Here is a 17,747-nt window from a genome sequence, read left to right on the forward strand (position 1 = left end):
AATCCACAGTGGAGAAGAGTCTCCGCATTGCACTGTACCTTTAGCACGTACTTCTTTCCATCATAGATGAGTTCAACATCCACGGTATTCAGCAGTGTATGAGCAGGCAGGACCTGACCTCTGAAAGATGGACATGGGCAAGCTTTTACCCTTCAGATTCTCTAAATGGCCACTGGGGGCAGAGGGTTAAACACAGCACACAAGCATTTGGAGACAGCACTGGCATGGAGATTGGACATCTAAACCTTAAACCATCCCTCCTTAGGAGAGACATTACTCTCAAAGCCAACCTACGTTCATTCCCATTCCACCCCCCACCCAACCCACCTGCTTTACTGATAGTGAACGATTTGCACTGAAACATCGAACACATTTACAGAACAGCTTTGTTGTGGTCAGTATCAGACCCATGTGATTACAAGCAGCTTTTCACTACTATGCTCCTTGGATCCCTCGTCCAGAGCCGGGGGCCTCAAACATGGGCCTGGCAAACTGACAGCCTCATCCGGAAAAGAAGTGTCCATGTCATGTCAGACTTAGTCCAAATTAAAATGTTATGACTGGTCTCCCAAGGGCTCCCAATCCAGTTTAAAGCAAGCTAGAATGTTAGGGGGTTTCTGAGCACTGGTAGAAGGCACCTGATGAACAGCTCTGTAGACTTGGACTACAAAACAGGGACAGCACAAGATTTGGCAGTGCAAGCTTTATCCCTGCTGTCCTGCAAATAGGTCTCAATTCTGTTATCCATTCAATCCCTGGCCACTCTCCTGAGACTGCCAACAGTTGGGCTAATCAGCGCCACCGGTGGTGGATTTTTTTGGAACACACTTGGACATCTGTCCATCATGCCTGAGAATGCTAAACAGCCACCAGGGCCAGAGAACAGCCATCAGATGATAACAAGCTTTAGGCATTTCTGGCCTGGGTTGCATTTGGGCTACGTACAATTTGAGCTTTATACAAGGTCAACAGTCTGTGACTAGTGCTAGCCGCAAAAAGGAATTTTACCTTTCCAGAGAGTGCAGGAAGTTGGAGACGCTGTTCCGGAAGCTCACGTCAGCCACATGCAGAGCCCCACACACTACCCCCAGCATGGTGTCAGGCCTCTCTGCCTAGAGGGAAAGGGTATGGGATCAGTCTTTCCACATGCTCAATTCCTTCTGCTTTATCATCCCTCCATCCTGGCCTCTCCCTATTTGAGTGTGTCAATCGTGTCATTATGGTCAGTTGCATTTGCTGTCCAAGGTAGAAAATCCCTTCAAGTTAAAATTGTTGTAATACTAATGGTAGCCATACATGAAAGCAGGCCAGTAAGTAGGTCACCTCTGTGCTAGTTTAAAGGAAACAATTTGAGTTTTATTCTCACTGGGCCAAATCCTGAAGTACTACACAAGTTTTCACTCTTGTCATTTGTTTAAAATTCCCAGTGAAGACAACAAGCCTAATTCTCAGTTACACTAATGCTCCTTTACAAGTGCTTAAGGACTCTTTATACTGCCAAAATGGGGTAAAAAGGCACAGGGTAAATGAGAACTAAGCCTAATATATTTTTTCCCCAGAGTCCTTACTAAGAACTGAGTAAATCTCTGTACTCTCTGACCAGTAAGTGCCAAGCTTTCAAGGTAATGAAATGTCTTTTCCTCCCCAATAAATCAACCCCCGCTCCCCAAAGTTTATAATCTCCTGAAGCAAGTGGGTATACCTGCACTTTCTCAGCAATGAGCCTGTCCAACCAGCCAGTGTCAATGCTGTTCTGCTGGAAGCTTTCTGTCTCCAGCAGTTTAATCAAGTACTCAACCGTGGTTCGGAAATCCCCTCGGATGGACAGTTCCTTCAAAGCCACCACCATGTTTCTGAAAGGAAAAAGAATTCACAAACCGTGTCTCACTAATAGTTTGTCGTGACCTGGTAAGTCTAGACAGTTACCACAAATTAACATCCCCAGTGATTCACCTGGAAAAACAAGTTAGTCATGCCAATAGTAGATGAAGTGTGTGTGCGCATGGGAGCAAGATGCTACACATGCACCAGGCCTGGGAATGAGACAACATCAGCTTCCGCCAGCATACACTTGGGATGTACCAGAGAAACTCATTCGGTGCTTTGGCCTTTCTGATTTTGTCGCTTTTCTTTTCTACTCATCCTTCGTCCTGGCTTGATCGTCACTGCTGAAGATCTTGGTAAATGTGGTTTCAGTGGAGTGAAAAGACCAAAAGCCAGATTGGAGTGTGGCATTGAGTCTGCATAAGGTTTCCTCTACAGATTTTACTTCAAACTCTACTCTTCCTACTGGACATTTGCTAAAACTGTATTCTTCACATCCACACTTCTCAACTGTACCGGATTAAAAAGGTACTTCATCCACATTAGTACCAAATTTACCATTGTCCCATACAAACCTGGCATTATCCCACTGATTATTATTGGCAATAGTCAATGCTGATAATGAAAGGGACATTATGCTCTATACATTTTTACCTTTCAATCTGGTTGGTTGTGAGAGAGACAAACTTCCAGGTCTCAAAGGATCTTTAGGTTATGAGACCCAACTTAAACCGAATAGAAGGGTGAGTTCTACTCCCTTTCATGCTTACCATAACCCACAGAAAAACATTTCTGCATGAAAAGCTCATAATATGACAGCTCTACTGGAAATTAAATATATTCAACAGGTATAGGATACTATTGGGCAGATATTTAGTAATGTTCCGTTTAACCCTTTAGAGAGAGCCAGCCCTATGGTACATGTTCTCCACACTTTCATTCAGCTAAATGTCAGGAAAATGTCCCCCCTCTATGAATATTTATAAAATATTAAAAAATTGGTAAACTTTTTCATATATATTTATATTAAATAGGTCTTGCAGAACTTAAGTAGGAGGTTCAATTTGCGCACCAACACTGTATGTGGTACTCATCAACTCTGGGGGTCTTAAGCTTAGAGGATAAAACATTTGTAGGCAGCAAGAGCTTCTTAACAGAACACCACTTACAATAGGAAATTGAAAAGGTGATAAACAACAAGGTGTAAACAGAAAAGCTACCATGCTTGGGATTCAAACCTAATCCTATGACCCTGGGTGTGCAGCCCTCCCCTTCCCCAAGGCATTCTCTTCCCACTATCTCCTAAGCAGCCACTCTTATAGAGGAAGCTGAGTTAGATTTAACTCCTTGTTCATTGGCAACTAAATTACCGCTGTCACAAGGGATTACAGATCCCTTCCAAGAGGCTAGGTTTGCATACAAAACCAAAGTCACACATGGAGTTTATGGGGGTTCCACATGCGGCACTTGTAGGACCAGGCCCTCTATAGAGCACCAAGGAGGGTTTTCACAGTGAGCTAGTCCATATTCTAACCACTTTCCTGGCTACTTACGAGATGGCCTCCTCACGGTTCTCTCCCCAAGAGAAGCAGTGACCAAACTGAGAGTCAGCAAATTCGTGAAGCCCCCCTGCAGCAGCGACACTGAAATAGCCCCAGACGTTCTTATTGCTGCGGAAATTCAGTTCCTGGACTGTTCCAGAGCTGGGCTTAAAACCCTACAAGGAAATATATTAAATGGTTACGCACCCCAAAGGAAAAGTAAATGTTCCAGAAGTAGTATGCACTCGTCAGAAAACACACACAACTGGGAGTTGTTTAGGCTATAGAGATTAGCAGCGCCTCCCAGTACTGGGATATCACATGCTAGGTAAGGTCAGGCTGCATCCACATTGGGTAGGAGACCTCCAAGATAAACCCAAGTGCTGTAGGAAGTGATGTAAAAGATTCAATACCAATGCACTAGCATGGGTCTAAGGAGTGCTGCGATGCAAGAGATGCCATCCTTGAGAAATGACAGGAAACCAAGGTCCTATCCAAGGTCTTTGTGGTCATTAACCTCTTAAATGTTAACCAGCTACAGTGCACACGGACATACTTTGTGTGAGAGAGCAAACAGTTCAGGAGCGACGGAGTTCAAGATCCTGATTGGGGGATGGGGAAGGTTTCATCATACTATATAATACTCTCTCTATGGCTAACTTCAACCAAAAAAAGGTCTCAGCTCACTTGAATTTGGTATAGAAAGTTCTGGGTTTGATCCTTGCTGATGACTGTGTATGCAGGACCATGGTTCGTTAGAACAACATACCAATACTATAGAAATAACTGAAACGCTAAGTGGAGCTTTTACCTCATCTGGATTTTCACTGGTAATACGAGCAGCGATCACATGGCCCCGTGGACAGGGGACGTGGGCTGAGTTCTCAAAGTCAATGGGTACATCTCCCCAAGGAGACACGCCATACATTACTCGGATATCTTTGATCCTATGGAGGGGAATCCCCATGGCAATCTATAGGAGAATATAAAACATAGTTAGCTAAATTTTACTTCTCACGTAAGTTCCACTTCCCTTAACCTTCACAGGTTCATTACATCCATCTTCAGTGGTGGCTGGACACTGGTTGTATATACTACTGTGATTCTGGCCTTTCTTTCCAGGCGTGATGTCACAATTCTTTACCTCATGATGCACCCAATAATAGCAGTTTCTCCTCCCTTGGTGTTCACACCTCAACTGCTAGCAGAGCACCTCACCCTCCCTGATTGAACTAACCTCATTATCTCCATACTGATTTATACCTGCCTCTGGAGATTTCCATTACTTGCATCTGAGGAAGTGAGGTTCTTACCCACGAAAGCTTATGCTCCCAAAACTTCTGTTAGTCTCTGTTAGTGCCACAGGACCCTCTGTTGCTTTTTACAGATTCAGACTAACACGGCTACCCCTCTGATACCTGACCCAATAATAATGTTTTGCACCTCTTCACCTGTCTGTCTCAAAGTGCTTCATGTCATCTTTGTTTTACAGAAGGGGAAACAGATTCAGAAAGGAAGTAATTTGCCCAAGTTGACATGGTGAGTCAATGAAACAGCTGCGAATGGAATTCAGATGACCTGACTCCCTGTCCTGTAACCTGGTCACTGGCCTATACATAAGGCTACCCTATCTGAACTATACACATTTCATCGGAATCTGTAATACAGTCAAGACAGAGAACATGCTCTTCGTGTAAATCCAACATGCTCCAACTGAAGCCAGAGGGCTAAATCTGGCTGGCAGAATCGCAAAACACAGGGCTTGTGGCTGCTCACTTCCAGTAACTGCAGATTGAGGACAAAGTAATTAACTGTGGTGTCTTCCTGCCAGTGGAGTCAAACAAACAATTACTGTTTATCTACCAGGGAAGAGATAGGTAAGAAAAACAGCAAGGAGCATTTATTAAAATGTATATGCAAGTATGGATTCTGGCACGTTACCATCATCTCCCTAACTGTGTCACTAAATTTGAGCATGGTTGCATGCGGAACAATTACTACAAACGTATGAAGACAGAGAGGCTGGCCTGATCGGCGTAACTTTCAGCATCCTGAGCTGCTCCTTTTGGGCAAAAGGATGCTTGACTTTGAAAGCCAATGATGTACAACTGTTTTTCTAGGTGATCTTCCACACCTGCGCATCTCTGGGCATTCCGGCATATGAAACAAAAAAACCTCCCTTATAAGTCAGGAATTTTTACCAGGAGCTGCAGGAATACATCTTACTGCCTTTAAAAAAACCACACTAAGGATGCCAGGAATTACCAGATTCACTGGGCAGTCTGGAGAAAGGCCTTGCAACGGCTCCTATTTCTGGGAAGCCAGGGAATAGGTACCAAGAAGCTCTGTGTTCTCACATGCTGTGCACATGAACCAGTTGGTTTATTGTATAGAAGCTTGTTTAGTATTTGGATGAGGAATGTAACGATTCCACTTTGGGGGATATTAAATATCAACGATGGTGTTACCGGATAATGTTGCCAACAATTTAAATATTTCTTAATTGGACATAAACAGTAATTTGAGGGGGCACTACTGGGTTCAAATTATTAAAGACAAATTTTCTTATAAGTGTTGCATTTAATAGTTCTCTTGTTAATAAGCCAAGCCTCCTGCTTTCCCTGTCATATCAGTGACTTGATCAACTAACTTGTACGTGATTCATCTGTAAGAACACTGTGGAGCTGAACACTGTTTGTGACCCAGACAGGAGCCCCCCCTCCCCCTCAGATTCCAGTGGAACCGGTTATTTGTGCTCAGACCTCTCCAACACCCCATGCTTTGAATACCTTTAAATGCCTCCACAGGTACGAAGCCTGTGTTGACTCACCTGTAACTGTGCTGCAGGCAGGTTGACGTCAGCCACCATCTCTGTGCAGGGGTGCTCCACCTGCAGCCGGGGATTCAGCTCCAGGAAGTAGAAGCTGCCATCCTGGCTGTAGAGGTATTCCACTGTCCCGGCACTCACATACCCCACCATCTTGGCGAGCTTCACTGCACACTAGGAGATGAGATAGAGAAAATGTTTAGCCCATATATATCATGGTCAACCATCACTTTCACTCCACCCACCCCATCCACATCACACTTTCTTACTGGAATTCTAGAATGGCCATTTGCTATCCCTGTAGAATTTATACAGTTGGAATCCGTCAACCCGCTATTCCTTTCTGTGAATGTGTCAATACAAATTCAAAACATCACTGACCACTTAGGGGAACTAAACATCATATGTCACAAAAATGTTTTAAGTCACATGGGCCTCTTTCTGAAAAATGGATTATGCTTGGCGCACCACGGGCTGGGGTGGGGAAGTATACACACCCCATATATAACAAACCCACAACCACACAACTACAGAGCCAAGCATTCAGAGATCTCAAAGAATTTGACAAGTTTTTCAGACACATTCACATGCTGTATACTCAGGGATCATTTCTCCACTATTGAAATGCAGCCACTTCTGGGATGGAACTCTGCAGTTGTTTGACAGCACACAAACAGTTCTGGAAACATGAGTGCTAATCTGTACATACTAAGATTGCAACACTGGACCCTGTGTTGCTATTTGAAGAGACTGTCACCATTCTTGTTTTTTTGGAATGTCAGAGAACTGGCTCCTTCTGCAGGCAGAGGATCACTTTTCTTCACAAAAGGCAGGGAAAGTGGAATTCACAGAACCACACACACATACCTGTTCCATATGCTCAAACACCACTGAGGTAGCAATAGTTGCAGGAGCCTCTTCGATGATCTTCTGGTGCCTGCGCTGCACTGAGCAGTCACGGCCAAAAAGGGAGATGGCATTGCCGTACTGATCCGCAAGGATCTGCACCTCCAGGTGGCGAGACTGCTTGGCTAGTCTCATCACAAAGATCGGTGAGCCTGGCACTTCAGCTTGAACCTACAACAGAGACAACATAATGCAAACAAACTCTCCCTCCTATTCTGATACAAAAAGTCAGGCTCCTTCTTCAACTGCCTTTCTATAAGAGGCTGTTAATACTGTAGAGTACTGGCACAGAGTCTCACCTGTATGATCAAATGTTAGAAATTTGAATGCTCTGCATTTCTATTTCCATCTGAGAAACTCAAAGCACATTACAAACATTAATGAACGAACCCTACAGACGGAGAAATGGAAGCACAGATGAAGTAAGTAACTTGCCCAAGGTCACAAAGAAAGTCAGTGGCACAGCTGGGAATACCACTAGATCCCAGAAATCCGATTCCCAATCTTGTACTATTGTGACCAGACCACCATGCCGCCCTTTTAAGCTCTAGCCGCAGGAAATAATATTAAAGGTGCAGAATCAACAGTCTCATCAATTCTTATAGGAGCGTTCTGAATGAAGAGTCACACACAGCGATTTTCAAGTTAAACAGAACATTTAAGCATCTCAATGTTGCCTAACACAGCAGGTATATGCTGGTATGCCCATGGTCTATTGGATCCTGATGGAAGTGCTGTCCTGCCAATGGCATGGTGATAGGTGAAAGAACACCGCTGCCATCGGTTACAGCATGGAAACTACAAGGGAACACAGCAGTGAAGCATTTGAACTGAGACACCAATCTAGAATGGCTAATGCAGCACATACTAACCCCAGAGCACTGAGTGCAATTAAAAAAAACACTCCACATAAATTGAGACATGAGGTTTCTGTAGAAGCCTAGGGCATTTTCTGGGACTAGGATGACTAGGATTTGCCCTGGACCATTCATTGCTGGAAATATCCTGTGCTCCAGTGGTATAATTACAGTGCAACCTCCATTACCTAAACCTCACTTATCCACAAGTCCCCATTATCTGAAACAGGGACACATTCCTCAGCATCTGTTAATTACATTTGGAATTCCCTCTATTACCAGAAACCACAGTAATCATACTCAGCACCATCCATGATATTTGGTTAACTGGTGTATTGGAGTTACTATAGTCTTCACAGATATATGGGCATAATCATGGCGATAAAGCAAAGTTTGTCAAGACCCCAACAGTTCAGAGCAGCAAGACAGGTGTTGATGGATAATACAGTGCTTTTATATCCCTTAACATTCCCTGATAAGCTCTTGTTGAACTGTGCAGAACATCTACGGTGACTTCCACACTAGAAACAAGACAGCACAAATGAATGGGAAGAGAGTTACCTGTCTAAAGAGGTTGGGGAAGTCATCTGCATTGTTAACTTTCCTGATGCCTTTTCCTCCTCCTCCTTCAGAGGCCTTGATCATGACTGGGTAGCCAACTTTTTCAGCTGCCTGAAGATGGAAAGAGAAAAGGATTAAGTACAAAGGCTGTTGAGCAGCCTATGAAACAAGTTAGGGATTTCATTCTTTTTCATAGTTTCAAAGTTTAGGGTCAGAAGGGCTCACTGGATTAGTTAATCGGACCTCCTGCATATCACAGACACTTATGATAACCCCAATAACTTCAGTTAAACTAAAGCACTCTAGTCCTCAGGAGATCAAACTGTTGTCTACCACACAGTCACAGAAGAAGAGAGACTGCGGCACTCAGACCTCTTCTAGTTCTACAAAGTTTCCATAGAAGGAAATAAAGAAGGGTTTAAAGGAGGAGTGAGCAAACCAGTTTAATTAAAAAGAAAGGCAGACATTCTCTGAACATTGATCCAGAAATGAAATGGAGACCTCGCTGCAGTACAGTTTTGTACCCATCTGCCCTTCCTTGCTCCTAATTTTCATGCACCTGTGCACTTTTGCTTCTGGTCCTACCCAGGAGGTAGGATACCAGATATCTTGCATGACAGAAACTTGTTCAGAGGATTTTCAAGCCCCAGTTTTGCTGAACTGAGAAGTTTGGCTAAGCTTTAAATTCCTATAGGGAATCAAACCCCCAGACTCTTGAGGTGTGTACCCATCACTGGCTTACACAGTTCTTTCTGAAGTGGGCCAAGCCAAAGACATCCAAGTAGTATCCACCTACCAGCAACCCGTCATCCACATCTTTCACGTAGCCTTTTTCATACAGCTCCTGGGGCACATTTAAGATGCGCTTCTGAGGGTCATTCTCCTGCCAGTCCACTCGGAGGCCTAAAATACAAACAACATCCCCGGGGTAATGGAACACTGCACCTTTCACACGCATCACCTTGTCATTCCCCTTTTAGTCTCAAGAGGGCATTTTGGTTCTAGGTGCAGCAATAGAAACAAAAAATAGGAGACAAAGGAAGGAGGAGCTTTGGGATGTGGGGAACCAGTTGCCAGACTGACAGCCCTAGAAAGTGAAGTTCTTTCTCCAAAGAACAGGTATAACGAAAGCAGTGTCAGCACCAGCATCTCAAGCCTAAACTGGAGGGAGAAACAGCCCAGACTTTATGAGCTCTTTGAAATCGAAAAGGCAGCTTCACCCTGGTTACATGCCCCATGAGTAGGCCATGTATGCTAAGTACAGGTAGCAGGAGCATGAGGGACTGACAGAGTTACAATTAAAATGAATGAAAGTTCAGCTTTTTCAAACATGGATATTTGGCCAAACGTATCTAAGGTATATTCTGCAGTCACAGTCTACACCTTGGGTCGCACAGGAATTGTTATGCCCATAGAAGCACACACAGCACGTGGGCCATCTTCATAGGAGATTTTTCAATGTCTTTATGGTACAAACAAGGATCAATTTCTTACCACTGCCGCTCCACGGGAGAGTTGGGATGCCTGCGGTTTGGGCCACTATCGAGGATGCAATTTTATCTCCTAAAGCCCACATAGCCTGGCTTGGGGGCCCTGCAATAAACAAATAAGACCCACGAGGGAGATTACTCAGAGAAATCAGGCACCAAGGAAGATCCAACAGGGCATAGTCTAGGTTATGTTATGATGGGTAAGAAAATACTCTGCTAATGACGGTCTCTTGGAATGGATACTATGGGCCAGATCATGGTGTGGTGTAAATCAGCATTGCTCTGTTGAAGCCAATGGAGCTGTCAATTTACATCCTCCAAGGATTAAAAAAAAAACATTCAAATGTACTGTATGGCAGGTTCTCGGAGAAGGAAAAGTTAAACACTACAGCAATGAAACCTGATGGCACTTCACGGCAGATGATGTATGGGCATATACAAACATGCTATTGAAGGAGAACAACTTCCAAGAACCACTACCCTCACACATACTCTCCTCCAGCAGGGTCTGGCATCTACTTGATCAGTCAATTCCCATTAGCGTAACTGATATGAGGTGCATACCTCAAGACTTTTCTAGCATGGTAATTCAGTTTCCCATTTAAAACTCAGTTCTGCACACCTTACACAGGCAGAACTTGTACTGACTTTACTAGGAGTTGTGTTTGCATGGGATTGCACCACGTGACTGATAAGAGTTAAGTTAGAGGTGGGCTTATTGTCAAACTTCACATTCAGACTTCCCTGAAGTTCAAAAAGGTGTTCTCTGGTTTTGTTTCAGATTATTAGAGAGAAAAGACCAGTCCCAAAGTTCAGAACTGGGTATAAACATCCTTAAAGTAGAGGGCTGGGATGAACGTGTTCAGATCAGGACTTTTAGTCTGGGTACTTGGATCAAAAGTTTTACCCAATTTTCAAATCCTAAAATAAAGATCATATAGTCCGTCACATAATGTGACTTCTAGGATATGCACTACATTGCACCAAACAGTCAGGCACTGAGCTTTCTGTAATGTTGACTAGAATGCAAAACCCACCTACACTCTGGTCTTAACTCCACTTCTTCAACAAACCCCTATTACAAACTCAGTCTTTAAATTAACAGAGATTTTTTTTCCTTTTTTTTCCTACTTTAACAGCAATGTTTTCTAACCTCCTATCTCAACCTGCACCTGACACATCATCTGCAGAATGGAGCGGTGTTGGAAAACCCGCCTATCCCTGAACCAGAGAACCTGACAGTTTTTAAGAAGTTCAGTTCAAGACACATGAAAGATTTATTTTCTCCCAGCAGTTGTCTGGAATAAAGAGAAAATGATAAATTTGAAGAACCAACATTAGAGGTGGGCGTGAACTGAAACCAAGCACCCCTACACTTTGGCAAATTCCAGAGCCAACTTAATCAGCTCAGGCCTTTCCCTAGTAAAAACCAGCCACAGGCTGATAGGAGCCACAGAAGGTCCTTGGTAGATGGCAAGTTCTATGGATCTGCCTGGCAATAAATGAAGTGATGAGGTTGTATAGCACTTGCGTCTCCCAAGCTTAGTCCTTGTACTGACCAAAATCTTCTCTAATCCAGCAGAGTGTAATCCAGCCTTTTCTCGGGGCCTTCAATGAATAGGTCTAGACTACATCATTAGGCAGTGTGTTCCATCCCCCAAGGTGTACTCTGTCAGTCTTGCATGGGGAAGCTTTAGATTGTTGCTCTTCATTTTAGGTCCTGGATTTTCCATCTCTCCAAGACCACGTTTATAACTGAGTAGACAGTACTGGGCTGTAAGAAACTGCAGGTCAAAAAGAAATGTCCTTACCCATGAAGGCAATTCCATTTTTGTGGAGAAGTTCTGGTAGTTTGGGGTTCTCGGAGGCATGCCCCCAGCCAGCCCACACTGCCTGGAGAGGAATACAAGGCAATTCATTCCTTACAGTTGCAAAAGCAGTCAGCAAACAATCAGTCAGTCAGTCAATCGAGTGGCTGCTCTGAGCCTTTCCTTTTCTCACTGAACAAGTTTCAATCCCACATCATTCACACACCAGACAGGATACCAGGCATAATTCCGACAGTGCACTGCATCTCAAAGACAAGTCCCCAGAGAATGACATGACAAGGAACTTTGGAAGAGGATTTAAGGGCAGAGTTGTGCTAAATACCTGCTCAAGTATTTACATCTGGAAAATCAGCCCCATTTCACTGCTCAGCACCTTCATTGTTCCAAACAACCTGCTCGTTTTCCCCAGACCATTTCTCGGACCTTACTTTCCTCAGATGTGACTCGTTATTCACGGACAGGAAAGACTGCTTGATTTTGCCTTTTAATTCTAAATTTGATCTTTGCTCCTTCTCACCTGCACTGGAATTCGTTTAGCAATATCGAGAATGAGTTCCACATTTGCATAGTTATTGTTGTTTGTTCCTCCTGGCACTGGGACATAGTGATCTGCCATTTTAATGTACTCTGCGGACACAAAGGGAGTCACATTTAGGACACATCCAACCGGCAACGTTCAGCCTTAAACCCTAACAGTTTGCAGTTCTTACTTCCATCGACCCAAGAAGCACTCGGGATTTGTTGTAATAATAAGCAGCACAAATACACAAACACACACATTTTACAGAGCGATTTTATCTTCCAAGCATTTCACAGATGATGATAATCAATTTATCAGTCATTTAAGCCTCCAAGCATCCCTGTGAAGTAGTTCAGTATTACACACACACACACACACACACACACCACAATTTAAAGGGGAGTGCCGAGGCTAAGTGTTTTGCCTGAGGTCACACAGCAAGTCATTGGCAGAGCCAGGAATTGCATTCAGGAACCCTAGCTCCCAGCTTTCATTACTAAATCACACTGCCCTAATCCCCTGTTTCAACAGCCAGACCATTCTCCCTCCAAAGGGAGGCCCTCAAACACACTCCTTATTTACAGCTTGCTGCATTTTTAAGGCAGTGAGAAAATTAACACTTCAGCTGTAACTTTGAGACTCTACAATGCACTCAACTTAACTCTTTGTACTGAAGGCAAATGCAAGTGATCTCAAAAGGCCTCCTGGTTTAAGACAGAAAACAAGCACTTGTTAAGTGTTTATACACTTGTGTCAAATCTAGGAGTGAAAAAGCAAACAGAAACCAGGGTATGAGAGGGGAAATATTCCCATCAAATCTGAAATGGCTTTAAATCCATGACTTGAGAGCTAACTCAAAAGATCACCTGACTGGGGCTTTGCATTCTTTATAGTTTCAGATAAAAGCATTTAATCTCCTCCCGAGTTAACTTGTTCCTTGATGGGTGAGCAAAAATATGCGCTCTGTGCTCACGCACAGCATCATGCATATTGCCCATGCATAAAGTTTTGAATGGAGGAGGGGCAATTTCCCCTAACAGGTCATTACAACTCACCTGCATTCGCTTTCAGATCTTCAGGAGTCACCATGACGACAAACCGGATCGCACGCTCATTTCGAAACATCTCATAGGACCAGCGTCGGATGGATCTCATACATTTCACTGCCGCAATCCCATTATTGGCAATAAGGACCTAGATAGATTCGAAACAGAGTGGAGAGGTAACCAGGGGGCAATAAGAACTAGGCAGCAAGGAAGAGAGGCCATTCAAATATTTGTTTTTCCTGAGTGCATTTCATCTGACCTGTTGGTCAAGCCCTTTCCTCAACACAGACCTCTCTCAGTTCAACAAGCGCATTCCCTTCCACAGCAATCAATTCAGAAACCAGCTCTTGCTTGACTATTATGATTTTAATGTAATGTGAAGTGATTCCCTTTGCTTGAAGAACAGGATGGGACATTGGAGCAAGACCAATAAGCAGCCTGCAGCACCAGCTGCTACTACCTTTGAAATGAGTTCTTGTCAACCCCAGGGAACGGGATGGGGAAGGAGCCTCTCTCATTAGACTGTTAAAACTAGAGTGGAGAAAGCACTAGACAAATATAATCCCGCTCTGACAGCGGAGATGCCCTGGATCATTCAATAGCCATCTCTAACATCCGAGAGTCATATTCGACATCAACTCTTGTGCTTATTGTCACACGAGGCTGAAGTGACAGGATATTTAGCTAACATGGCAATAAAAGCAAAAGAATCGTTGTTACAGGCAGAAATGCAGCTTTCAGTTCCAGAACTCTCAATATTTGGCATTTACTAGCCTGCGAGTCCTGTGTTACACCAATGGCTTGACTGAGGTGGGCATGGAAACAAAAAGCACAATTCAAAAGAGCTAGTAGTCACTTACCTTCTCGATAACTTTATTCCCCCCAAAACGAGTAACAAATTCTGCAGGGGAGGCCACAGTGAAATCCCGCTGTAGATCAACTTTCTTCCTGTCCCGGCCTTGCTTTACAAGGTGCAAGCCGGACATACTGGGCCTAAGGGAAAGAAAAAAGGCGACTCAGCTGACTTGTGGGTATAAGTAGTTATATTTCACAGATGCCCCAGTGGGCAATTTTTAAAGTTTCCTCTGGGCAAAATTATTTATGGTGACAGGCAGAACTGTTCAGTCTCCAAATCTGGGCTCTCACAATGAACTCTAGGAGAACTGCTTACGAGATGCATGCAATGGTCAGATTGTAGGTGTGGGTCATAGGGGCCAATGGAGATGAGAGAGGAAGAACTGACTAGCCAGTACATATCTAAATTTCTAGTTATGTCCCTACACGGAAAGACAAGAGTTAACGTTATCCCAACACAACGTTGCTAATACATGTAGGGAACCACAGTAGTGATAAGGAGAGACAGGTTCCGTCTTCCAAATGTAATCTACAAAACAAAATAAAAACCCCACATCTCTAAATGAAAACTTTCTGTAAGTCACTGCAAAAAGTCTCTAGTTGTAACTCTGTAGCTGGCCAGTTCATCAACACTTCCCAAATCAACCAGTTCAGTTCTACAGCAACACATAGCTCTTTACTATTATCCCTCCTTGCTACAACCATCGTTATTCCAAAAGACAATAATGGCTCGTAATACTTTGAGTCAAAGTCTGAATTCTATTCCTTAGTTAGTTGGCATAATTAGTGCAAACGGTGAAGAACAGTCTTGTGGTTACATGAAGCCTATCCCACCTCTGCCACTGACCCACTGCATGACTATGAGAAAATCACTGTCCCTTTCTCTGCCTCAGTTTCCCCAGACGTCAAATGTGGATAAAATCTGTGCACGCCTCCCAAGGGTGATGCAAGGCTTAATTCACTAACATTTATAAAGCACTCTGAGATTCTCAGGCCGAAGACCTAAAACAATAGCAAAGGATTATTCTTGCATGTGTCTGTATCATTGCAGCATTACTGGGACAGTAAGGACATTTACGTCGGATTTTAAAAATAGCAGCGTAGAGCCTCAGGCTAGAGCACAGGCTCCAAGACCCTCCCGCCCTGCAGGGTTTCAGAGCCAGGGCTCCAGGCCAAGCCCAACTGCCTATGCTGCTATTTTTAGCCCATAGAACAAGCCCAAGTCAGTTGACCTGGACTTTGAGATTCACTGCCACGTGTCTTTTTTGCAGTGTAAACTTACCCTCCGTTTCTTTTCTTCAGATGTTCCCTTTCTACAAATGCACCCCAAAATCTCCGTCCTCAGTCTGATGCACTGGGGATGACTCATGTAAATCCCAGCACCATTAACAGTTGAGTAGCCTCAGTAATTACAGGTTCCATTTCTTTGTTCTGCCCTAAAGCCCCATTTACACCCATGTTAACCCTGTTACCTGAAGCGGTTTTAAACCAGGTGTAAAACAGAGCAAGACCAAAGTGTAGTGACACCAATGAAATGGGCCATCATCTGTAAAACTATCTTTACAGCGCTGAAAGTTGCAGCGCTGTAAAGTGCCAGTGAAGACAAGCCCTTACACCGACCTAAGCACCAGCGTGGACAGCACTACGTCAGCAGGAGAGCTTCTCCCGCTGACAGAGCTGACACTGTTCATTGGGGATGGAGTAATTAAGTCAACAGGGGAGCGCTCTCTGATCGGCTTAGAGCAGCTCCACAAGAGAGCTTACATTGGCACAGCTTCATCGGTGCAGCTGCGCTGCTGTGAGCTCTCTAGTGGAGACACCGACCTGCCGCGTCTGCAGGTTCGGCCGATCGCGGCTCCCCCGGCCACGATTCGCCGCTCCAGGCCAATGGGGGCTGCGGGAAGCGGTGCGGGCCGAGGGATGTGCTGGCCGCCCTTCCTGCTGCCCCCATTGGCCTGGAGCCGCGATTGGCCGAATCCTCTGGACGCGGCAGGTAAACAAACTGGCCTGGCCCGCCAGGGTGCTTACCCTGGCGAGCCGCGTGCCAGAGGTTGCCGACCCCTGCTCTAGACTATAGATATGCACATAACCTGGCCCATTTCTATTTGAGAATAGCCTGTGCCTAATTCAAATGATCTAGCCAACCTCCTTCTTAAATTCAGCATCGCTCAGCACTTACTGGGGAAGCTGGACGCCAGACTCCGATCTCCAAAATCAAATGCATCTATTTGCACATTACTAAGAATGTACATTGTTCAAAATCATCTTACATGAGCTGAAAGCCAGAAAAGGCCAGCCTTAAGCACGACCAAAGCAAGTGGCTGCATAGACCTGCCAACTCCCATTCTGAGTTCACCTCTCCTCCAGCGGGACTAAATGTGGTGGCAACTTGTGCCCAGCATCAATTCTTACCCCGACCCGTTATATAGGAGCCTAACACCACAAGCCAGTTTACTCAGCCATGCATACGCCATACATAGTGCAGTTCTTTACAAGGATGGTGTATGTTATTAGGCTTGTCATTCAATTTTAGAGATTGCTAAAGTTTTTTCACAGTGTCGCCCACATTGCCTGGTGGACGCCTCCCTTCCCGCTCACTTTTGTACAATCCTTTCCACCACCTCATGTACTTTTGGCCTTTTAGCCACTAGAAACCAGGAGGATAGCCAGCCAGCTGCACACACACAGCACATGCTCTGCGGCCTTCCTGGCAGCCCTGGCACACAACTTGGGAACCCCTGACCTAGTCTGGTTACTGAAGAGTTGGTGGCATTGAGCAACTCCACTGGGGAGGAGGGAGGGAAGGGGGCAGACAAGATGACCCTTTAATAATGGAACTTGCTAGAAAAAACAGAGCCAGTAAAGAAATAAAAAATGATAAAGCTAGCAAGTTTGGGGTGCCTGCGCAGTACAGAGGATCAATCAAGCCTATGGCAGCCAATCTAGCATGAACCCTACTTAACAAGCTGCAAATTATAACCACAAATCCTAATTTCAAACAAACAAAGGTTTAAGTGTCTCAGCTAAATAGTTTAAGAATGAAATGTTGTTAAAGTCCTGCATGAACAATAGCTAGAACTAGTTTGTAGTAACCTGCGGAGCCAGGTAGATACCACAAAACAGGGACATTTCCCATAGAAGCCTTTTCTATTGTTTATTATTAATTATTATTATTATTATTGTGCATTATTTACATAAAGTACACTATCCTTTACAGCAGGGGTCCCCAACGTGGTGCCCGCGGGTGCCGTGGTGCCCGCCAGAGCGTCTAAGTATACCCGCGTACTGGCCGGCGGACAAGCATCTGCCAAAATGCCACCGACAAGCAGCGTCATCGAGAGGTGTCGCCGCCGAAATGACGCCGATTTTCGGGCGGCATTTCAGCAGCGACACCTCTGGATGACGCTGCTTGCCGGCGGCATTTCAGCGGTGATGCCTATTGATATTACCACTTGTCGGTGACATTTCGGCGCATGCTCGTCCGCCGCCAC

At 44.6% G+C, this 17,747-nt stretch overlaps 1 protein-coding gene across 12 annotated transcripts in view; it reads right to left on the reverse strand.

Annotated features, from left to right (window-relative positions):
- Positions 1-17,747, reverse strand: part of ACACA (acetyl-CoA carboxylase alpha) — a 219,650-nt gene that overhangs the window by 147,053 nt on the left and 54,850 nt on the right. For all 12 annotated transcript variants that reach the window (XM_054008120.1, XM_054008119.1, XM_054008122.1 and 9 more), the window contains 14 exons: positions 14,262-14,394; positions 13,411-13,549; positions 12,353-12,462; positions 11,818-11,899; positions 10,011-10,109; positions 9,313-9,419; positions 8,517-8,627; positions 7,060-7,269; positions 6,196-6,366; positions 4,177-4,338; positions 3,378-3,541; positions 1,703-1,853; positions 1,009-1,112; positions 39-120 (listed from right to left, as the gene is read on the reverse strand). In XM_054008120.1, coding sequence (XP_053864095.1) covers positions 39-120; positions 1,009-1,112; positions 1,703-1,853; positions 3,378-3,541; positions 4,177-4,338; positions 6,196-6,366; positions 7,060-7,269; positions 8,517-8,627; positions 9,313-9,419; positions 10,011-10,109; positions 11,818-11,899; positions 12,353-12,462; positions 13,411-13,549; positions 14,262-14,394 — 1,825 coding nt within the window. The remainder of the gene's footprint in view (positions 1-38; positions 121-1,008; positions 1,113-1,702; positions 1,854-3,377; positions 3,542-4,176; positions 4,339-6,195; positions 6,367-7,059; positions 7,270-8,516; positions 8,628-9,312; positions 9,420-10,010; positions 10,110-11,817; positions 11,900-12,352; positions 12,463-13,410; positions 13,550-14,261; positions 14,395-17,747) is intronic.

The sequence above is a fragment of the Malaclemys terrapin genome, chromosome 18, assembly GCF_027887155.1.
Source record: "Malaclemys terrapin pileata isolate rMalTer1 chromosome 18, rMalTer1.hap1, whole genome shotgun sequence".
NCBI lineage: Eukaryota > Metazoa > Chordata > Testudines > Emydidae > Malaclemys > Malaclemys terrapin.